Source organism: Myotis yumanensis, unplaced genomic scaffold (genome assembly GCF_028538775.1).
Source record: "Myotis yumanensis isolate MYYU_CA2020_CCGP unplaced genomic scaffold, mMyoYum1.0.hap1 SCAF_1, whole genome shotgun sequence".
Classification (NCBI taxonomy): Eukaryota; Metazoa; Chordata; class Mammalia; order Chiroptera; family Vespertilionidae; genus Myotis; species Myotis yumanensis.
Genome location: NW_027223752.1, coordinates 210,691,849 through 210,716,760, shown reverse-complemented (window position 1 = coordinate 210,716,760; position 24,912 = coordinate 210,691,849). Strand labels below are relative to the sequence as shown.

At 40.9% G+C, this 24,912-nt stretch overlaps 1 protein-coding gene across 2 annotated transcripts in view; it reads right to left on the bottom strand.

Moving 5' to 3' along the window:
- CORIN (corin, serine peptidase) overlaps window positions 1-24,912 on the bottom strand; it is a 207,763-nt gene that overhangs the window by 32,455 nt on the left and 150,396 nt on the right. The window contains exons 10-15 of one of the 2 annotated variants that reach the window (XM_070397080.1): window positions 22,372-22,479; window positions 14,136-14,367; window positions 10,251-10,396; window positions 9,399-9,506; window positions 2,662-2,775; window positions 606-716 (exon numbers count right to left, since the gene is read on the bottom strand). In XM_070397080.1, the coding sequence (XP_070253181.1) occupies window positions 606-716; window positions 2,662-2,775; window positions 9,399-9,506; window positions 10,251-10,396; window positions 14,136-14,367; window positions 22,372-22,479 (819 nt within the window). The remainder of the gene's footprint in view (window positions 1-605; window positions 717-2,661; window positions 2,776-9,398; window positions 9,507-10,250; window positions 10,397-14,135; window positions 14,368-22,371; window positions 22,480-24,912) is intronic. The other variant, XM_070397085.1, reaches the window with a different exon arrangement.

Here is a 24,912-nt window from a genome sequence, read left to right as displayed (position 1 = left end):
ACATCCTCTGTACTTAACAAACTTCAGATCATTTGTGAGCATTAAATCACAACACACATGATAACTGCGATTTGGCCAGATGAGGCCAGATGAAGTAAGAGTTAAGTGAACAGAAAGAGTGATGAGTGTGGGATGATGGAATCAAGCAAATTTAAGATTACAAACTGAAATACTGGAGGTATTGATGGGAGATGCATTTAGGTTCTTCCACATGGAGAAGTAATAGTGACAAGTCCCATTTGGATGTGGAGCAAGCGTCTAGAGAAGCTGGGAGGGCCACTTTCATATCCCATTCCAGGAGGTGTCAATAACACAAGAATAACAGAGTGTTGATCATTGCTGAAGCTGAGTGACAAATTTAGAAATTATAATCTATAACAATTTGAACTCAAGTGCTTTTACACATACTGTAGGCATTTCAAACAGAGCAGTAACAAAATAGAGCAGGGACATTTTCTGTGACTTGGAAATAACGGATATGAATCACCACTGTCAGCTTTCACAGTAGTAAAGCAAAATAGATGAGCTTGGTTAGTACAATCTGTGAAGTCATGTAGGATTCATTTAGCCGAGTGTACAGCAGATGGCAGAAGCAAGCAGCTCACCACAGTCCCATTCGTCTGAACTGTCCAAGCAGTCGGCTCTACCGTCACACCACCGGTCACGGGACACACACTCGTGGTTTGCACACTTCAGTTCATCCTCGTGGCAAAATGCTGGTACAGGGGACAAGAAACAAGAAGACGGAAACATTTTACAAGTAAATGTGATTACCACTAACATGCACATAGCCATTTGCCAGCGGGAACAAGCCAAGAAGACGAGTTTACTGAGGCCTCCAAACAGGTGGCAAACAGACTAAGGGAATCGGTAAAATCTCATTTCATAGATGTCAATCCATACAAACAGCACGCATTTCAACAGAACTCCTTCCTCCAAGGGACTAGTGCTCTAACAATAGGATTGAAAGAGTAGTACCAAGCAGCAGAAATATCAAAAATTAAAGAACAGGGTTAAAATCTGCTGTGTCACAAGCAGAGCACAGGGGGTGAGTGGACTGAAGTCACCACAGCATGAAAACCAGCTCCGTCCACATATGTGGATACTTTCTACGTTTTCAAAATCTCTACTAGTAAATGACTCTCTGAGTCACACCTGATTCTCTCCTGGGTTTTAAAAAAGTCACAGTGAAACTCCTTGGTTGCCTACCTAGCATCCACCTCCTTTCTTTCTCCTTTTTTAAGGAATGATTTTGTTCACCGCTCCCCGCCTCCCCACATGCACACTCCAGAGGAAGTTCCCGATCAGCTTAAGCAGGACACGGCATTTTTCTGATCACAATTATTTTTTTCTGAATATAATTACTCGTCCAAGAGTGAACATGTGAGCCAAGATCGGGGTCTTGGCCTGTGGTTTTGTGGGTTGTACTCTGCAAGATAGTTCCTGCCCGGACTCTGCTGGCCAGGCCATGTGTCCTACCTTGGATCAGAGGTGGCCTGGAGGACCCAGCCTCTTTTCCTAATCGGTTCTCCCTGAGAAGTTGCATTTCAGCTGTTCAGGTGGGGTCATTGCTGATCCACACAAAGGCTCCTCACTTAGCAGGACTCTGCTCAAGTTTGGCTAATCTGAGTGAATCCCTAATTGATGTTGGAGAGATGAGGGCAGGCTTCTCATTTCTTCCCACTGGATATGATCAAGGAGGCACAGTGCCCCCAGTGCTCTGGACCTGGTGGGAGTCAGCCCAAGGTCAAGCCCAACTAAGAGAATCATGGAAGTGCTGAACTCCCACATCCAGCCTCAAGAATCCCTCTTACACTTGACTTTTTCTATGATAATATGATACATATAATATAGACTATAATAAAGATAATAAGTATCTTTATTGTTTAAGTTAACTTGAGCTGGGCTTTCTATAACTAGTAGGTAAGACATCTTAAGAGACATAAATTTTTTTCTGATTCTGAAAAATGTGGCCATTCATTTAGAAAAGGTAGAAAATACAAAAATTAAAAAACCACAAAAACGTAATAATCCCACCACCCAGGGGGTTATAATTGTGAACTTATTACCTTCTAATCTTTTTCTATATGTGGATCTATGTACTTTCAAAACTCAGGACAATAGTACACATAATACTTTATATTTTGTTTTATTCGCCTAATGATATGTAATGAACCCAGAAGAAATTAGTCCTATACTTAGTTTTTAATTTTTGCATATTATTTCCTTTTATGTCCCCATCTTTTTTACATTTGTAGTATTTTAATTTTTATATGTTATAAATAATATATATATATATAAAAGCCAAGTAACTGGAACAACCAGTCGCTATGACGCACACTGTGGCTGGCCAACCGGCCCTCTTCCTGGCCAGTCAACCTCTCGTGGCCCCTCCCCCTGGCCAGCCCTGATGGGGCAGGCCAGCCGGACCCCACCTGTGCACCAATTCGTGCACCAGGCCTCTAGTGTTAGTATAATACCATTGTGCATAAATTTATACATGTTTGACTGTCCTCTTGGCATATATTCTTACAAGTGCAGTTTTGGTAAAAAAAAAAAGTCTGAACATACTAAAAGCTTTTGACACATATTTCCAAATTTCTAGCTTCTATTCACAATGAGAGGTAATTTTGTGTGTTGACAAGTTCCTGTAAGACTCACAGCAGTTTATTTCGTCCATATTATCGGGGCAGTCCGGGAACCCATCACAGATGACTGTGCTCTTCAAACACTGTTTGTTGGATGGACATTCCCACAGACCTCTCTCTATACAGCCTGGAGACAGAAGAAAAGGTCATTTGCAATAGATGTGGAGGTGAAAATAAAGATGAATGTGATCAAGCTACGTAGAAAAATTACAACAGAAAGGCCTGATTTCTTTTTTCTCAAAGAATGTTTACTCCTATATACCATAAACACATGATCTTGAAAGTAGAAATACTTGATACTCTCCATACTGCAATATAAGTAGTACAGCTCTGCTAAGAGAAGATCAAATGTGAAGGATAGAAAATTAGAAAATGGCGGGGGTGGGGAGGGGAGAAAAAGCAATTATACATTGACATTCATCTTTATTCCTTTTGCTTTCTAAGTCAGCTTCCCAACACATAAGACTCCTCTATAAAATGGCGAGTTATGCTTTTAAGCAAAGATGCAAAAACCTAGTAATCTACATGCATATTATCTAAAAATGTAATTTCAGTCCACAAATGTACAAGCCATCTCTGTGTGTGGCAAAAGAGGCCCCTCCTATGCTAAATACCGACAAAACAAGTTTCAGAGCCAGTATGAAAGCCATCACTTACTTTAGTAATGTAGCCAGAGACCTAAGGTTACAAACTTTATCAGTTAAAATGGAAATGAGCACATTTGCACCAGATCATGACTATAAGCTTGAACTGTAATTTGCCTCTGAAACAGAAGCACTTGCCATGAACTTAATGATGTTTGAATCAAGCACAGTGTGTGTCCTATGTCTGTTAAAACATGCCAAGAGTCTAATGTGTTCTTTTTAAAAAAAAATACTTTCATTGATTTCAGAGAGGAAGGGAGAGGGAGAGAAAGATAGAAACACCAATGATGAGAGAGAAGCATTGATCAGCTGCCTCCTGCACGCCCCCCACCGGGGCTGGAGCCGGCAACCCAGGCATGTGCCCTGACCTAGAATTGAACCTCGACCTCCCAGTTCACAGGTCGATGCTCAACCACTGAGCCACACGGCCTGGGCTCTAATATGTTCTTGTCACTCCAGTTGGACCCCTGGCCCTCCTCAGGCTGGAAGGTGCATGAAGGAAGAGGCCACAGGGCGTTCATGTTTGGGTACCTTTCACCCCTGTCTAGAACAGTAGCTAGCCCTTGGCAGACCCTCAACATATGTATATTTTATTTTATTTTAAAATTTATCTTTATCATTGAAAGTATTACAGATGTCCCCTCTCACCCCCCCACATTGACCCCCTCCACCCAGCACCTGCCACCCGCCCCCTCAGGCCTTCATTGCACTATTGCCTGTGTCCATGGGTTGTGCATATATACATATAAGTTCTTCAGTTAAGCTCTTTCAGCCCCACCCTACCTCTTCCCTCTGAAATACATCAGTCTGTTCCATGCTCCAATGTCTCTGGGTCTATTTTGTTCATCAATTTATTTTGTTCATTGGATTCCACATATAAGTGAGATCTCTTACATGTGTATTTTAGATGGAACTTCATCTACAATGGAACAAAAAGTCTCTCTCATTTCCAGGAAAGACTATTTAATTTAAGGTGAGTGAGATGAACAGTACTGATAAAATGAGTTTTTTTAAAAAAATGCAATTTCTCATCTGACTTGGCACAAATAATTCGGGGAAATTTCATAGATCATTGACTCATGATTCTTGAAATCCATTATAAGAAAAAAATATGCTTTTCCAAATTCTTATCAAGAAAAGGTACCAAAAGAGGTATTTTTACTATGAGGTAAAATTAGGTTTGAAGTGTTTCAGCCTTCAAAAAGTCAGGAAATCAATAATGAGAGGAGAGTCTTTTACCAGCTGCACAGTTGGAATGGTCTTAGGCCCGGGGACATCTGCTCTGGGAACTCACAGGGACATGATTTGGATTTTCAGCTAGCGGAGGATACAGGCATCATCTGGAATGTTCTGACAATGGCAGCCCCTGGGGTCCCAGGAGATCTGCGAAGGAGCCGGAAGTCTGCCCTTCAGGGCCCAGCCCCTGCCAAATGGCACAGTGTGCCGCTTCCACCGCAGAGCGGGGGAAGTCAGACAGAGGTGTCAGCATCCCACAGTGCCGCCCGTTCTAAGGGCTGCTTCTCTCATCACAGCCCCACTGTGTGGGGAGGAAGGGAGATAAAGCAGGAGTCTTTCTGACTATTCACAAGGTTCCCTTCCTTCAAGTAGGAAGAAGAACGTGGACTTTTGGAATGAGCTAATGAAAGACCACAAAAGTAGATCTTCTGAGACATAAGGCCTGCATCTCACAAAAAGTAATGACAATAAGAGACATTCACTACCCACTATAAATTCTAGATCTGAACATCACAACATCAGTATTACCATCACCATTTTACAAGTGAAATTTAGAGAAAATAAATAAATCTCTCCAAATCCAGCTTTTTCAAGAAAGATCCAGTTGGGATCCAGGTTCAGATCTTTAGTTGTGGGAAGCACAGCTTCAGAGTTGGACACCTGGACTTGAATCCTAGCCCCAATCTCACTTGCTGTGTGTTCTTGGATGAGTTTCTTAACTTCTCTGAACCTCAGTTTCATATCTTTAAAATAGTAATAAAAGTGCCTGACACAAAAGATTAACTGTGTACTTGATAAGATTAATTTCCTCTTCTGTATCTTCTGTTTTGCAATAAAAGTTTGTGTGGCCTTACACCTCCTTCGTGGAGTTATAGTAAAGCATACATGAAGTGGAATGAAAAGGTCAAGACATTCATCACATGGAAGACAGTCCTGTTATTTTGTGAAGAAACCACCCTCCCTTTAAAGTGACATTTTTGGTACAATGATATTTTAAATGTATACTTTAAAAGGAAAAGGTCAGGACTCCATTAAAAATTTAAAACAGGCCCCGCCGGCTCAGTGGTTGAGCATCAACCTACGAACCAGGAGGTCACGGTTCGATTCCCAGTTGGGGCACATGCCCAGGTTGTGGGCTCGAATCCCAGTAGGGGACATGCAGGAGGCAGCTGATCCATGATTCTCTCTCATCACTGATGTCTCGATCTCTCCCTCCCTCTCCCTTCCTCTCTGAAATCAATAAAAAAATTAAAAATAGGTATCATGGGATGGAGTGTTTAATGCAGCTGTAGGTTATGAAACCAAATCATCATTGGTGTAAAAATAACAACCACTTGGCACAGAGATAATGACAACGCTCACTCATCAAAGCTACAGTGTGATGCTAAAGTGACCAACTGGGTAGAAAAGAATCTTTTGGAAAACTCTTAAAATCAAGCAGTAAACCCCACAAATGTGAATCAAAGGCTCTTTAAACACAGCCTAAGGGGGTTTTGACTAGGAGAAAATATTCAGGTTATATTTATAGATTTTATTTTATTTGAGCCCAAGAGGAAACCAAAGATAGATAATGGAATGATTTTTAAGTTATTTGGAGAGAAACGGAAAGGCACATCATCATTCAGGCATTTGTATTGCTGTCAATCTTTCTCCCTATGGTGTATGTGGAATCGTGATCAATTAGGAATTGTGGTGCTGTGTTCATGTAATAACGGGTTTTATTTCCACAGTAGAAATAAAGGAACTGTTTTAGCTCTATTCCCATGACCGCCGCATTGAGAAGCCTTGCTGCTCACATCACAGCCCAGATACCACCTCACTCCTGCTTGTAACTCACCTAAATTGTGGGCACAGGTTTAGCAAAAGCTAATCTCAGTCCCAAACTCAAATCTATAACATGAAGGCAAAACTCAGAAATATAATTCCATTGTTATTTTCTTCAGCTCTCCTCTCTTTTACGTGATTCTTATTCATTTCTTTGCCCAGATCTTTGCCTTTTCCTTCATTGCTTAGGTATTAATGCTTGGAAAATATTAGATTGGAAATCAGCTTGTTTCATGAAGTTGCTAGTTTCACAGGCAGCTCCATCTATAAAGTATATTTCAATTAATGACAAACTGTCAACCTTTAAGACAGTAAAGTCTTCTGTATCAATAATGCTGACTTAACAATCACTCCTAATATTAGGCTCCATCCCATAATTCTGGAATGATGTGTTCAGATTTGCAAAATTCTTCCAAACACTTGGTGAAAATATTCCTAATACGGACAGATTTTCAAATATTGTTTACATTAACAATTATACAGTGAAAATGACTTCAACAACAAAAATTTACCATGTGAGCAGGAGACTTCAGAACATTATTCATTGCTAAATTCTAATGCAGTGATGGCGAACCTCTGACACACGTGTCAGAGGTGACACATGAACTCATTTTTTTGGTTGATTTTTCTTCGTTAAATGGCATTTAAATATATAAAATAAATATCAAAAATATAAGTCTTTGTTTTACTATGGTTGCAGATATCAAAAAATTTCTATATGTGACACGGCACTAGAGTTAAATTAGGGTTTTTCAAAATGCTGACACGCCGAGCTCAAAAGGTTCGCCATCACTGTTCTAATGCATATATTTTAAAGTGTATTTATTAATGGTATGCTTTGCCCACCATATTTCCCTGCTGATGTGCCAAAATGACTCAAAGTAGATTTCCAAAAGATCTATTATCTTATAATTAAATAAGTCTTGTTTTGAGGGGAAACCCAATAATACAGTTGGAACTCCTGGGGGAAGTGCAGATGTGAGAGAGTGAATAGTTAATTGTCACAATAGTCAGTGAAGTCCAACCATTTAAGTGCCTACCACTCCACAATGGACAGAATAAGCAGAAAGACCTGAAGTTTGGGGTGAAATCAGCTTTGCCAGAGCTGGCGGCTGCATTGCCAGATGGTATGCCCATGCAGGCCAAGGAGCAGAGAGACAAACTGAGCAGGTAGACAAATGGGAACTGGGTGATTTCCCAATAGTGAGCCTTCCTCCACGCAGTTTCCTTATTTGATTTTGAGTATCCCTGTCCTCCCAGAGCATCAGACCTGCCCATTCCAATGTGTGCGCACATCCCAAAGGGGAACGTATGTAAATTTTCTATTATCAGTCACTTTGGAAAAGGGAGTGGGTGTTCTTGTGACTTAATACTGTTGGAGCAATTAATGTAACTCCAAATGTATTAATTCCCTTCCCACTCTCGTTTCCTTAACGAGATCTCTCAGTAGTGCATCAATATTTTGAGTGTTTGATAGGGATGAGAAAACTTCTTGTATCACTTTGATTATGTGACTAAAGTGTTCATGAAAACTCATGACTTAATGAGAAACCTGATATTTTAGAATGATTCAAAACCTATAGTGCTTCGGATTTCTTTTTTTGCAGAGTATATTCTAGAACTCAGATCTTTTAGTCCTGGTAAGATTCTTCTTTTAAACTAAACTTTTAAATTTCTCAAATGTTTAGTACCTTACCGTAAATTTAGGTCTATCTACCTCAGTAGGTACCATGTAACTGCTTTGAATCATCTAAGATAATCCGTGTAAAAATGCATCTCAGAATACCATCACCCATTAAAGTCATAGTTACCAAACAATTCAATAGATTCTCAATAAATCACTCAGATAAGAAATATTCAATGGGTTTTGATTTATTTCTCTACATAAAGACCACAAGCAAGCAAACAACAGTAGCTTCTCAAAACACTGTATGTTCCTCCCTAACAAAATTATCCCAGTCATTGTACCTACCATTATTCTGACAGTTCTAATTTTCTAGAAGATGGGCTTGTCCATATTTATAGCAGCTGATAGGATTTCAATTGATTGATTGTGACATTTTGTCTAGACCAAAAGGGCACTGTTTACTATGGAAAATTCATTTTGGGGAGCAAGGTAGTATTTATACTGAAAAGGCCAAAAGAATAAAATGATTTCAAAAGATGTATTTCCTTATGTGCTTTGATGATAAAAAAAAAAAGTGTCAATTTTTAAAAGCAGAATAAGCTAAATCATCATAACCAACTTAATCTTTGGATAGCTTTTCGGTTGTTTTGCCTTACTCTAGAATATTGTTTAGTAAAAAGCATTGTCTGTTTTCTATTCCCTGACACATTCTGAGGTTACAAGTACAAAGGTTTGCAGAGAAATAAAATGGGAATTAGTGCCACTTAAATTACTATTGGCATTTCTGGCCTTTCCCTGAGTGATTTTGCAGTTCGCTGGCAGAAACGCCAGAAGGAGTTTTACCCTTTGCCAATAGATGCAAAATTGGAGAGGGCATGAAAACAAATCCCAATTAAATTGGAACATTGGAGCCTGAACTCTGTCTCTTTGTATCTAGATACCTAACAGCATGGGAATCATATGCAAAGACCGATGACAACTGCTTTATAATCTCTAATAACAAAACTAATTCCTTACTTTAGTGACGTGCTTCTCCTTCTACTAAGGGTTTGCATGTACAGAGTGTCCCAAAATAACATAGACACACTTTAAAAGCTGATGGCTCAGTTTTGAAAATGAAATGTATTTCAATAGCCCCTGCCATTATAATTACTCAAAGTATGTGTATACATTTTTGGGACACCCATTTTTCATCAAGGTTATAAATAGAAGTGTAATTTAGGGAAAATCAATCGAGTTAACAGGAAAAACACATCAAATCACGCCTTACCATTTGATGATTTAAGCAGAAAATATATTAACATTCAATCCTAATCACTACTTAGAACTATCCATGAACAGTTGATATTTCTTGAACACAGTCCCTTATCCCAACCAGTTGTTAGTGTAGTCAAGAAAAGTGCCGCCTCACACACATACCACAGTTTGCCTCATCGCTGTCATCGTCACAGTCGGGCTCGCCATCGCATCTTCTGGAGGCCAGCACACACCGTCCTGAGTCACACTTGAAGTGACTAGGTGAGCATTCTGTTGAAAAACAATGGGGCACATTACTGTCAGTAAACAGAAACCCAGGACCATCAGCTCATTTGTCTACTTACTGTGTGGAATGTGGGCAAGGAGCGATTACTGAAGATAAGGCAGGTCCTCTGCGAAGTTGAAATAGCCGTCTTCTGTCTGCTTATCAGCATCTTCCTCCTGCATCCCTGTCATCACTTCTCCAGATCAGTGTTTACACTTTCCAGAAATTAACGCTCTTCCTGAATGGACATCCTAACGCTGCCGGAGCCTAAAATGCCCTGTGGAGTCCATGCTTCTACCTACCCAGCTGCCCTACATGTCACGGCTGTTTCCCACTCTAGTCTTTCCACCTGGGACTGGTCCCCCATTCCGTTTCTCCCCCTGAAGCTCCCATATTGCCAAGATCTCCAAATGCTTTGCAGTTGAAGGAACCAAGTCCTAACTATCACCTTCAGAAACCCTAGAATAAGAGCAGCATCCATATGTAATGGGCTCTGTGAGTTAAGTGTGGTTAAAATAAATACTTGTATTATTAAATTCATCTCTGCAATTCATTTTTAAAATAAAGACCATGTCTAACAAATGAGTGCCAAATTCTTCAAAGTAATCAATTTTCAAAGCAATTCACTGCCCTATGAAGCCTGAGTGGCAACTAAATATATATATAAATGGCAACAGAAAGACTTCAAAAAAGGAACTAATATGTTCATCCATATTAGTTACCCCACAGAAATTAATTTATAAATTAACCTTCCACGTCTTCGTCAGGCATTAGGCAGGTTTGATTGTCCGAATTTTCCTGGGGAAACTGGTTGCAATCTGTGTCTTCAGGCCACTGTAGGCCCACGATCCCAAGAACAGACTCGCAGCGTTCTTTGGAGTGTTCACACAGAGCTCTGAAAGAGCAAGGAAGACAAAACAGTAGAAGCAGGAATAACTACACCTGAGATGTATGTTGGGAATCTGTGTTGGGTTTTAATACTCTGTGGGTGTGTCTCTGTGTGTGGTGTATGTATTTGGTGTGCATGTGTATCAATATATAGGGGTGGACAAAGGTAGGTTTACAGTTGTATGTGAAACAGAGTTTATTCTTGTGCTGTTATTTATTAATCATTGTATTATTTTTCATTTGCACAACGGTGAACTTACTTTTGCCTACCCCTGTATATGGAAGCACTTGCTCATAATAGGTATTTGGGAAACCAAAACAAATAATAGCTCTACAAAAGGAGTCCATCCCAGCAGCATACTTTCACCAAAAGAAACTTCACTGCAGAAATAGAAATATTGTATGTGTTTTATTTAATGTAACATTGTGTGATTTAACAAAAAAAACATGTTGATTTGATAGGTTTATGTATTGTAATAAAATCACTGTTGCAACTATAGTTGGCACCCCTATCACACAATTATCAATTCTTTTTGGGGTTGGGCTACTTAAGATCTAGACTCTGTGAGTTTGACTACAGCGCAATATTGCTGTCTATGTTCACTAGACTGTGCGCTAGCTCTCCAGGACCGGTTTGTCTCCTAGTTGCGAGTCTGTACCCTAATCATTCAGGACACAGAGTCCCTTCTCATTTTCCCTCCTTTTTTTTTTTTTTAAGACAGACACATACTCTAACATTTTTGTTCCGAGCTGGGAAGTCCCCAGTATCGGTGTGGATAGTCTCCCACCAACGGTCATGGCATCTATACAACACCCTCAGCCTCAGAGTTCTCTCCCTCTGGGGACCAGCTGTGTGAGCCATTTCATGGGCCCACCTGGATTACCTACGGCATTCATCCCCTCCTTCCTTCCACGTAGACCAATATTGTCGAAAAGCTGGTACCTCTCCCAAACCCTCTATATTGAGTTCAAGTTGGTTAAAATAAAGTTTGTTGGGTTTTTGTGTGTTTTTTCTTTTGAAAGAAAATACATACTAAGCATTGTGCTAGGTGCTTTCATTTGTGTTCTCATTTGTACCCAGAATATTATTAACCTGAGGTATCAACATGTCTCATGAAAGATGCCTTTACTTCCTATTGAAGGATGGGGGTGGGACATGGTTTTGCTTCAATATATCACCAAGAAATTAGTTATTTTTTTAAAAATAGACACAACTAAAGTAAGCTTTTGAGTAAATTTCTTATTTCCTTTTAAATACATTCTTACTTGTCAAAAGTCTCAAATTTTAAACTATAAGTTAATTTCAACAAGGTAGGAATGGTTAGCAATTGAATCAGGAAGTTGCAGATAAAGCTCTGTCTAGATTTAAGTCTGGACAAGACATAGTATAAACTCCATGCTGGTTTATCGGAGGAAAGTGGTGGTGGGGGCGGGAGGGTCAGAGACAAAGCCATGGCATTCCCAATTCGTTTTGCAAAAACAGGAAGTTCAATTAGTGTTCGATAACTGCCTGTTGGATTGAACAGTTTGTTGCAGATTTATAAAAAGTGTACATAAATTAGTTGCTGGTGATACTTTAAATTATTCACATAATACCTAATTTATATGAAAGACTGTGTAGTGCTTGACTCTATCATTTCCTTTTTTTTTCTATAAAATGGAAATAGTACAACACACAGTACGGCAACTGCAGAGGGCGCTGTCCTCATCCCTATCTGTGTGGTGCTGAGCCAAACCGCAGACCTGATGGCAGGGGTCTCCCTCAGAAGGTGATATTGAGGCTGAGATGGCAGAAGTACCTTAAGGTATTTAGCACAAAGTAAGGGCTTTGAGAATGTTAGATTTTTCTGATTCATAATTAAAAACTAATTATAAAATAAACAGGCTTGACAAAAGCAACTATGTATTGCATCATGAATTTTAGGATATTATTCTTGTTATAATATAAAAATTTTATCATCTAAATAAATATCAAAATGTAAAATTCACTGAAAATGAAAGATGTATGTGTATGTGTAAACCCAAGAAACAGGACTAAAGTATCTAAAAGAAGTTCAGCAAAATGTTTCAGGATCAGCCTCATCTTAGGCATTTTGATATGAAATTTAAGCCTGAAATTATAAATTACATGTGAATGTAAATTTGTCCCAGAGAATACTGCACTAGGGAAATTTTTACATACATATGAAAAGAAAGCCAAACACAAGAATTTGTTAAGTACTATTAAAAGCAATTATTCACTATCATTGACCTTGCCCAGCGAAAGGGAAATAAGATTTAGAAATCTGTAGAATAAAATTGGTAGGTATTTTATTAGTGGCACTTCAAGAAGCATTTAACAGAAATTTTCAGAATTATGTTTGCACAAACCAACAGTAAGTTTTACTCTATTGGTATGAATTGTTCAGTTCCTCAAGTCATTCTGCAATTTTATTGTTTCCTGCCCCACTCTATAGGTGCCCCTACCTTGTCATCCATTTGATATTCAGTATATAATTTATTGCGTTTCCATCTGTCCACCATATTGACATTATTGCTTTTCCTTAAGCTTCTGAGTGACTTCTGATCTCAACATATGGTTTCCATAGTTACCACTCACATGGAGACAAGCACAGCTGTAGATTCACCCTTTGATGGAAAACAGCACTGTGGAGAGCAGCCACCCACCTCCGAGATAGCTGACTCCTAAATGCACGATCTCTGACTACAGCCCCTAACACCTGGCATGGAAGAGGGACCACACTGTGCTAAGCAGCTGTGCTCGTGCCCTATCATCGGGGCATCGTGCCCTATGTTCTGGGCTTACAATCGATGAGCAGCACGTTGCATTTATGCACTTTCGTTTCATCTCAAAACCACCACCACTATCCAGTGATACAGGTACAGGAACTGAGGCTGGGAGAAGCTGAGGAACCAGTTTCAGGCTATACACCAGGGTGAGAAGAGCCAGAACTCGATCAGACAGCGGACTCCATAGCAACGCTCTTAACCCATAGATATCATTCATATCTTAAGTCCAAGCCGCACTCTTGAAATTCTGTCCCTTATTTAACTCAAGCAGGTAGGAAATTGTCAGCAATGTCCATCCCCTGTCCAGCCTGTGAAGCTGGCATTAGGTGCCTTTCAGGCCACTCCTGGTGTAACATAGCTAACCTTGAGTGCTACAAGAAGGCAGCATTTTAACCCGGCCGTTGTGGCTCAGCAGTTGATTGTTGACCTATGAACCAGGTCATGGTTCAATTCCAGTCACATGCCTGGGTTGCAGGCTTGATCCCCAATGGGGGGTGTACAAGAGGCAGCCAAGTAATGATTCTCTCGCATCATTGATGTTTCTATCTCTCCCTCTCCCTTCCTCTCTGAAATTGTTATATATATTTAAAAGCAGCATTTTTAACACAGCATTGCTACAGGGAAAGAGGCAGATAGACCTGGTGGTCTGCTAACTCACATCTTTCAAAACACTTCTTAATCAACCAAAATGACACACATGTGATTTTATTTGATTGAAGGACAGAAACTATTATGAAAGGCACTTTATACCTCCCTCATTCAGGAATGAATTCCTATTCAATTATTCATTTTCTAATTCCTGCTTCCTTACCTTTTAAATATGTAATTTGTTAAATACAGAGCTCCTTGGCAAGATACGCACTTTGTCTAAACTCAGACTAAGTCTTCCTTCCTTCAGTTCTCCCCAAGGGAAAATGAGGATGTTTGAGGTAATAGGAGAGACCCCACTGTGTTACCTGCAAGGGGGGATACGTTGGCTTGTATTCATATCACATTTCGGTACCAAGATGGTGCAAGCAAAGAACATGAGATATTTGTAACAGTTGGTTTGAACAAGTGCAGGGAAAAGTGAGGACTCCCAGCTGATGGACGCTTCCTTCTGAGTCCTGTGGCCAAAGTAATTTGGGTAATGTGTATAGTTGTAGGGCAAATTCATGCAGAGTTCCAAGGTAATTGGTTCACATTGACCTGCCAAGAAAACACATGAACAGACACATACGTATATTAATTTCACATATGTAACTGTTTCTTTAAAACTTACAAAATCTTGAAGTCTACTTTCTCTTTAAAGTAGCTAAGACTAGAATACAAGCAACATATAACACTGCTATAAAAAATTAAGTAATTTGGTTAATAAAGTGCCAAATCAAGATTCATTTCTGTGTGTGTGGCTGCTAACACAGTGCCCAGCACACATGATTTAGAAAGTCTTTCTCATTTTTCCCTTTGGTTCAACTTATCTGAAAGTGGCTCGTTTTCATGATTCTTTTACTCACTTTGTTTTCTTCTTCTACTTATGACTTCTAAAGTCGTATGTTCCTCATCATCTTCATAGCCATTAAAAAAACAACGAATTTGACTAAAGTGGGCATTAAATAATTTTTCTACATTTCATTGTTGATTAATGGATTTAAATATAAAGCTACAAGCCCGGCTGGTGTGGCTTAGTGGTTGAGTATCGACCCACGAACCAGGAGATCACGGTGTGATTCCCAGCCAGGGTACACGCTCGGGTTACTGGCTTGATCCCCAGTGTGGGGTGTGCAGGAGGCAGCTGATTGATGATTCTCTCATCATTGATGTTTCTATCTCTTTCTCCCTCTCCCTTCCTCTCTGAAATCAATAAAAAATATATATATTAAAGCTATGAGATTCAGGGGCAGAGGAGCCCGAGATCTGTTAGCTATCATTTCCAATGAGATAAAATCCGAACCCATTAGGTTGGCATCCAATGCTCTTTCACACTCCAATGACACCCTGACTTTCCAGCCTCATTGCCTACGACTATCTGGTCAGCAGTATTTCCTTGGCAACACCAGATATTTTAAGAAGTGCATGCCTTTGTGAGCCCTGTTAGCTCCTCTCTTACCCCTTTCTTTGCTTGGCATACTTGTAATCACCCCTCAAATACAGTTGCAGTTCCAGCTGCCAGTACGTAGAGTACCCACTGCCTGGAATAATCCCTTCCCATCCTCCCCACCAAACTACTCCTCCTTAGTCTACAGGACTCATCAGTCACCTCTTCCAGGAAGACTTCCCACTCCCAGACTGAGTTTCTGCTGAAAGCCATAGCATCTCCAGCATGACTATTGCGTTTTCCTCTGCTGTATTCTTTTTTTTTTCTTTTTTCCCCCTTTATTGAATAAGATATTACAAATTCTGCTGTATTCTTTACTATTCGCACCCCCCTCCCCATGGATGGTTTTGAGAAATGAGACTACACACATTAATCTCAAAGTCAGCACCAAGGACAGTGCCGGAAGGAAGGAAGGAAGGAAGGAAGGAAGGAAGGAAGGAAGGAAGGAAGGAAGGAAGGAAGAGAGGGAGGGAGGGAGGGGGGAGAAAGTGTCGGGAACTATCCTAGGCACTAAATATATAAAAATAATAACAAGTATAGTCCCCACCGTTGAGACACTCCACACTCTTCATAGGAAAACACACATGCTGGCAGCTGTAGCAGAACGTGAGCCGCTGGGATGGTGGCAAGGAGTCCTGAGAGACGAGGTGGAGCAAGGGAGGCTCAGGACGCCTCACAGGGGTTTGGGCAGGTTTGGGGGATGCGGTAGAAAGGGCCCCTTGTCCCTCTCTGTCCACAGTAGACATACCCAAGATGAGAGGGTAATCAAATGAGCGTCTTCCTAGGATCAGCCCAAGCTGACTGAAGACTCCATGCCCGATTAACTGTAAGTATTCCAATTAAATGTAGTTATTTGACTAGAAAGTGGTACGCACACAAATAGATTGGTAATGAAAACTGGGGTGAAATACTAAGACAGTTCCAGGACTACATCTTAAAGAATCTGAAGGCTTCACAGGGCTTATGTTGATAAGAAGCCTGGCATTGGCCAGATGAGAAGCTGTATGGACAAAGTGTAACAGACTCTCAGCTTATGGGGGAAGATGTGACACAGTCTTAAGGATGAGTACAGGGTGGAGAGAAGAGGAAGAAATAGGGAGGGTAGTACAGCATAGGAAATATAGTCAATAATATTGTAATAACTGTGTACGGTGCCAGGTGGGTACTGGAACTATCAGGGAGAACAAACACTATGTAAAGTATATGTTTGTCTAATCACTATGCTGTACACCTGAAACTAATACAAAACAATATTGAATGTAAACTGTAATTGAAAAAAGAAACAGAGAGAGTATGAGGTTGGTTCAGTTGATCATTTCCTTTGATTTATGAAAGAGGAGGAACATTGGCATATTCTTATTTTAGATTATTTTTAAAACAAATGTTCCTCTTAACAATAAAAACAATACAAAGATGCATAAAGTAAAAAGTTCATCATCTCCCACTCCCTGTTCTCTCACTTTCTCTCAAACCCTCAGATGAGTCTGAACCCTTCCTTGTTTTCCACTGCTCATATCTTCGCATACAAGACTTTACACACAAAGACAGAGTGTGTGCTTGTTTTTGCCATAGTAGAATTGCACTATTCCTATTACTCTTCAACCTTTTGTTGTTTAATTATTTATCATGACCATTTCCAAGTCAGTGGATGCAGCTCAACTATATGTTTTCTAATTTTAAAATTATAATTCCACAAAAATGGGATCATCCACACAGATTTTTATGCAGTATCACAGTCTCTTTTTTCTTACATGTCTTTCCTTTCTCTCTGCTCCCCTACCACCCTATCAAGTTTTAACTTTTTATTAGTGCATTTCATTTAGTTGATTAATAGATATGTCACATGAATAACTTTTTCCCCTTTAGATGTATGGAAAACTTACTGCTTTTTATCTGGGATAAGATCTAACCTTTAAGTGTTTCAGAACTGAGGGGGATGAATGGATTAAGTTATTATCATTTATTATTCTAGAGACCTTTATTGAATGTTGTAAGATTGACTGAATCTTGTGATTTATTCTTTCATAATGCATTCTTCATGGAGTGCTAAGCAAAAGAAATTCTCATGATATCTGTCAGCCTCAAATTCTATGATTTATGATACCAATAAGTTTCTTTATTGCATTAGGCTCACTCCCTAGCCAGAGTTGCAATAGCCACTAGAGGGCAACCGAGTCACAAACATGTGAGGATGCTCAAATGCCACAGCACCATTTCCAATGTGAGTGACACAGTGCCTAGCACAGTAACCTGAACCTAAATGAGATTTCATGAATATCTGTTGGGGGAAAAAAAATGATCCTGATGGAGTCTCAGTAGTATTCGACCTTTCGAAGTCTGAAACAAGATTTATTAAACTCAACCCAAAGATGGGATTGTTAACTAAACGATGTTATATCCTTGTGAGGAAATACTCTGAAGCTACTGGAAATCATGTACTAAATGATGGTTATTTACATGAGAAAATGTCACTTTTCAACACCCGTTGGCATATATAATATTCCAAGATTTATCCTTATTACTTTTGAGATATAATACACATATTATATTAGTTGCAGGTGTAGAACATAATGATTCAACATATGTACATTATTATTTTTAATAGTTTGATGAGTTATTATAAGTTGGACACCCTTGTAACTTCCACCAAGTTCAAGAAACTGAACTTTGCCGAGCATCCCCTTCCTATGTATATGTCTTATATGAACCTTCTCTGCTCCCCCTAAAGTAACTACTGGGTACCAGAGTTATCACTTCCTTGTTCTTTTTTATAGTTTTACTAGAGGCCTGGTGCATAAAATTCATGCACTAGGAGGGTGTCCCTCGGCCCAGCCTGCACCCTCTCCAATCTGGAACCCCTTAGCAGTTGGACATCCCTCCTACAATCCGGGAATGCTGGCTCCTAGCCACTCGCCTGCCTGCCTGCCTGATTGCCCCTAACCACTTCTGCCTGCCAGCCTGATCACCCTCTAACCACTCCCCTGCCGGCCTGATTGCCCCCAACTTCCCTCCCCTGCCAGCCCAATCACCCCCAACTGCCCTCCCCTGCTGGCCATCTTGTGGTGGCCACCTTGTGGCAGCCATCTTGTGACAACATAGGGGCAGCCATCTTGTGGCAATCATCTTGTAGTGGCCATCTTGTGACAACGTGGGGGTGGCCATCTTGTGACGACGTGGGGTTCAACATCTTGTGATGACATGGGGCGGCCATCTTGTGATGACATGATGGCGTTGCGCAAGGGCGCGAGGGCCACCTAGGCTTTTATTAGTATAGATTACATAAGTATGCACCACCTGAGTTATTATTTTTTAACTTGTCTTTTAAGTATCTTATAATATCTGGGTTCCCCCTCCATGCCTTTATTTTTCCTTATAGCTTTAACTACTGAAGAACCCAGGGATCGGGCCTTAGAATGTGCCAGATTTTGCTGCTTGCACAGTCTTGGTGGAGTTGAACACATTCCACTGCCTTCCCTGTTTCCTGAGCACTGATAACTGAATACAGATAGAGAGGCCTAGTTGGGATTCATCCCTCGGCAGAAGGTGCTGCTGGATTGTTTCATCAGAGGGCACATGTCCTCTTTTTGTGTGACATCTGCAGACATAGGTGCTCAATGCCTTGACCCATTCAGTCACTGCATCACCAAGTAGTAATATTCTGATTCAATCATTCATTTTTTACTGACTGGTTGGGGATGCTCTCACAAAGAGCTTATTCCTCTCATCTCCTATTTGCTTCCAAGGACCGACGTTCCCAGCCATTGTGGTGTTTGGCTTTTTACCACATACCATGTGGACTGCACATTACAAAGCAGAGGGATAATTAGTCCCTCCACGCCAGACAAAGGATATGTCTGTGTTGTTCTGTATTTTGCCTCCCAGAAGGGCCCAAAGATGTTAAAGATTCTGGACTATGAGTAGATGTGGTGATACTGTGATACTTCAAGCCTATCAGTACACAATGTCATCAGAGATGTAGTTTATAGATTTTTGTTTTTATTGTTGAAATTTTTTCAGATGTCCCCCATTTCCTCTCTTGCGCTCTCCTCCACCCAGACCCTGCCCTTACCTCCCTCTGGCCCTAACCACATTGTTGTCTGTATCCATGGGCGATGAATATATGTTCATTGACTATTCTATAGGCTTGCTTCTCATTGCAGTCATTTCTGGGAATCTGAGATAAGTCATACACCTTTTTGGAAAATTACGAAGACTTTTTCATATCCAATTTTGGAGATGTCACATACCCCTGTGGCCTAGTCATGATCAGGCCACTAAAGCAATAATTCTCAACTGGGCTGAGCATTGGAGTCAACTGGGAATTTTAAACATACTGATGCCTGGGTCCCACCCAGTATATCTTCAGGGACCATTAGAAAGTTACATTTTATGGGATGGCAAGAACCAGTCTCTTCAAGGACTAGAAGTCCAGTAAGACACTGACCCCAGCAGACAGAATATTCACATTCTCCAAATTCATATTCTCCACTGGAAGGAGCCAGAGAAAGAGTTCTGTGCAGTCCTGACTCAGAATCTAAGTAATTATATCTCTCCATGCATGACCATCTTCAAATAGTCACATTTCACGTGCACACAGAGTTTTCCGAGAGGAGATGCTACCAGTCCATCTTTACAGAAAACCAACACACGCCTATGATCCTGAAGCTCTTTGAAAAAATAAAGACTAATATCTTTGCTCTAAACTGGAGGTTAGGCATATTCACTACATATACACTGCAGGAGTGGGACCAGTGACTAGCCCAGTGCCTGGCACTCAGAAGAGGGGATGTCAGTGCTGACTATATATGGACAAACCGGGCAGGAGATCTATGGTGCATAAAGAAATGATGAGACAGTGAGACACTGGGGAAACTGAGTGTATCTGAAGAATATAAAGAGAAACAAGCCCAGCCAGCAAGGCTCAGTGGTTGAGCATTGACCTTTGAACGAGAAGGTCATGGTTGATTCCCTGGCAGGGCATATGCCCAGGTTGTGGCTTGATCCCCAGTGTGGGGTATGCAGGAGGCAATTGACCAATGAGTCGCTCTTATAATTGATGTTCCTATATCTCTTTTCCTCTCCCTACCTCTCTGAAATCAAGTAAAATATATATTTTAAAAAAAAATTTAAAAAGAGAGAGACCAAAGTGGTATATATGAGTGGGAAGGCGGCAGTGTGCTCTCCCACCCTGGAAAGTCACCTGCAGGAAGGTAGCAATCATGCTTCTTCTTCACCACTAACATGCTCAGTGTCCATCCCAGGGCCCGGGCCATTGCGCACACGCTGTAAATGTTGGTTAAATGTATAAATCAGACTCATCTAGTGCCCTTTCTACAACTTCTTTTTTGATAGATAACAGATTTAAATTTTGGAACATTTCAAATATAGAGAAAATAGGATAATATATTCTTCACCAAAATTTGACACAGGCTAACACAGTTCTTTTGACTTTTTTGAGTCTAATAGTAAGTGACATCCCATATCAGACAACTCCCAAAACTTTAATATAAGTTTATGTCTTTGAGATGACACTGTCACTGTTTAAAATTACTCATCTCAAGTTCAAGGTGAAGTAACTAAATAATTCTGGAAAAGTTCTGGAGCAGGTTGGGAGATAACCAAAGTGAAATGATGGATCCAGAATACACACACACACACACACACACACACACACACGAGTGTACACACACATATATGTGCACATGCATACACACATGTATGTACACACACGCACACACACACATACACTTGAATCAGTGTAGAGTGAGTAAACAGCAGTGGGTCTTAGAAGTAAGACTGCTATCTATCTGCACTGTTCTCTCACCTGGGAAGTGGAGGAGGGCTGGGTATTGTGTCTCAGCCAGTTAAGTGCTCATGAAAATAAAAAGTCCTGTCAGCTGGGTTGTCAGTGGCTGCCTCCCTCAAATTCCTTCTCAACCCACTGTTTTCACCCCTGGAGACTCCCCAATGGTTACAGGGTAGCCCTAGATTGACCAGAAAGCTCCATATTGACCCAGAAAGGTCACCAAGTAAAACTAGGACCCTAAAACTGCAGCAAATTCAAGGACTCAAACCCATAACCCTGTCAACCTCCCAGGTTCCCGTGGCCCTCAACAGTGAGGGTATGTGCTAAAAAAGTCACCTTGCCCGGCTGGTGTTTCTCAGTGGTTGAGCATCGACCTGTGAACCAGGAGATCGAGGTTGGACTCCTGATCAAGAGCACATGCCCAGGTTGTGGGCTCGATCCCCAGTGTGGGGAGTACAGGAGGCAGCCAATCAATGATCTCTTTCATCATTGATGTTTCTCTCTCTCTCTCTCTCTCTCTCTCTTCCTCTCTGAATCAATAAAAATATATCTTTTTTTAAAAAGTCATCTTCTTATCAACTCAAAGTGACAGACCTGCTTTTAATTTCAAGCTCCATATTGAAGGTGAGACCAAAAATTAATTATGAAAAGTGAAAGAAGTGAGTATCAGAGTCAGAGTCTTTCTGATTCATTTTCAATTTCCGGTGAGAATCTACACAGCCCTCCACTACCCATTCTACCTCCCCTAATAATCCTTCCTCCTGAAAGCCAGGTGTAGAGTGCCCCCTATTCACACCATTTGGAGTTGTTACATCGCCACCAAATCATTAACATGATGGCTGCAAGAGTTCCTGGAAAGGTGAGAATAAATTTTATTAAAAGAACAGACAGCCAAAGTTTCATGCGGCTATACAGATGAACATCACATTTGCTTCTTGGATAAAGTTTCCATTTTTGAAACTAAACTTTCAAAGGGAAGAAAAATAGCATCTGCCTGCAGATGGAGCCAAGAAAATAATATATAGGAGCTAACGCTGAGTTGAAAGTAATGGTAATGATATTAAGCAATGCGGATTTATAGCCCATTCACAGCAACACAGTTGTTTCTGATTTCAGTTCATTAAGACCATTCTGTTTCTCTTCTGCTACCACATGCAAGCTTTAAAAAAAAAAAGAAAAAAGAAAAAGAAAATAGATACATATATTTTTGGAGGGATCCCAGACTTCAGCATTTCAATGTCAACGGGAAAGAACAAAGCCGAATGCACATCCTGCCACGGGGATTGCATTTGTCAGCTGCTGTACTTACTACAGTTATTCAGACTGGTGTTGAGGTCACAACGAGAGCTACCAGCACATGAATCAAGGCAGGAATTGTAGTGGCATGTTTGGCCGCCTTCTTGACATGGAGTCTGACCTACAGAGGGGGAAAGGTACATTCGCTTTCATCATCTGTAAGTTCCTGACGCTGGGATCTAAAGGATCGAGGCTGTCTGGTGGAGCTGAGGAATGACACAACTTTAATTTCCTTCCTGTGTCTCCAAGAATATTGAACACATGTTGAATAGATTCTTTCTGGATTAGTTTTCCTGGCAACTAAATACGACACAATTATTTCAAAAGGATTCTGTAGGAACGAGGAAATAAGAGGCAACCTATCAAACACACACACACACACACACACACACACACACAGGTAGTTGTTGCTTTTAATGAAAAAAGAAAAGATAGTGTTTTATATTTACATGGGTGCATATATTTGATTACAAAATAAAATTTAAGGAGAGACCAATATAAAGATCTTGAAATTGTGTATTTTAAATGATATTATTTTAAAGACTCATTTGCTCCCAACTCTAGTCTTCCTTTTAAAAGAAAACATTTTCCCAATAATAAGTAGGGCATCAGCACCAACACAATAAGGACATGATCAGGGTACAAGTCCTGTAGAGCTGTTACCCATATTTTCTGTGTGTCCTTGGAAAGCAATACTGGCCAAGCCGTGATGACCTGAGAATTGGGTTTCTAGTTCCCAAATGAATGACCACAGTAACGTCAACCTAATGGCTTTTCCTTAAGGTATGTAGAGAGAAAACTGGTTTTCCCATTGATTTCCTGTCATTGGTAGATTAAATGGATAAGATAATAAATTACTGCCCATTCTCTTTCCATCTCTCCTCTGTTATACTCAGTTACTCTCAGAAACATCATCTGGAATCTAGAGACTCTTGCAAGGCATTTTAAAGTATAAATGATAGTATGTGGACACACACAGTCATTCTTATCTATAACTAGAGGCCCGGTGCACTAATTCATGCACGGGTGGGGTCCCTCAGCCTGGCCAGCGATTGGGGTCGATGGTTGGGGGGGGAGGGCTGGCCAGCCAGGGGGAGGGATTATGGGAGGTTGGCCCCAGCAGCAAGCTAACCAATGGCCAATTCCATGAGGAATCGGGCTCCCTCCTCCCTCCTGTCTGGGTCCAGGGTGCAGGTAAACCAGATTCGGGGCTGTCAGGGTCTCAGCAGCAAGATCTGGGTCATAGCTACCAGCCGGTCATCCGGTCGTTCCGGTCGTTTGGTCCTAACAGTCACTTAGGCTTTTATATATATAGATTCTCAGGCAACTTTTATTATATTGGACTCTTTCTCCTTTACAAGTACCATTAACGTACAATATATCATAGCCTTGCAGAGATGTCATTCTTTTCCTTTTTTTTTTTTAATGTCAGTAGAGTAAAAAAAAATTTGCAAGGCAAGCCAGGCTAATTTCCACATGTTTAGTCTTTTAAAGAAATTTCATAAGACAATGTGCATTCATTAGTTCAGTCTATGAGTGCCTGCTATGTGACAAATTTATGTGACAAGGCACTGAGCATTAAAAGATAAAAACGATGACAGTTTATGCTCTAATTAGGGATGGCATCATGAACAGAACCTTACAATGCTATGTGATCAGTACTTTACTGGAAGTACATATAAGGGAACCAAACAAGGGCAGGGAGGGGAAAGCCTCTCACAGGAGTTCTTCAGGCAGATGGGGCAAGTTAGGATAAGAGGGAAGGATGGGTTTCTCAGGCAGACAGAGGAATATGCAAAGGCCTGGGGCAGGCATGTGCAGAGGCTGGAGTCACTGGAGCCTTGGGAGACTAGACAGGAAGGCAGAGAGCCCACCTGAGGGTTGTGAAGGCCTCCATTTTCAATGGGGCCCAAGCCCTGGGAGAAGGGGTCCCTGCTCCCCTCCCCAGCCCTGTCAGGAAGAATCAGCCTGCCGTCACTGCTGACAATTCTCCTGCAACTGCGAGCTCCTCTTCTCGCTCACCCTCTAATGCGGTGGCCCGTCCCAGTCCCAGTACCCTAAGCAAGGCCGCCCCTTCCCTCCTTGGGACTTTTGGCCAAGAGGCTCCCTGTGTCTGAAATGCTTTCCCCAGTCCCACGCTCCTTTGTTAACTCCACTCATTCTTCAAATCTTAGTTCCAATATCTCTTCCTCAGGGAAGCTTCCCTGGGGCCCTTTGCCAGGGCATCATCCCATGTAAGGTCTCCTAGCACCTGCCTTTCCCCACAGCAATTTCACTTCCTCGGTAGACACCGACATGCCTAATTATTGGTATTTTTTGTCTCTCCCCCCTGGTCTGGGCCTGAAAGCTGTTTTACTTGCCTCTAAATTCCCAGTGGTTGACCACATATTAACCCCACACTACACATTTATTAAGTTGAATTCATTAGAGTAAATAATATAAAGATGCTATAATTTTACTTTTTGACCCATTTTATCTTGTGACTTTCTTACATCTCACACCTGTAAGAAAACAATTGACAAATCCTGCCCTTGTGTAGTGAAGAATCCAATAT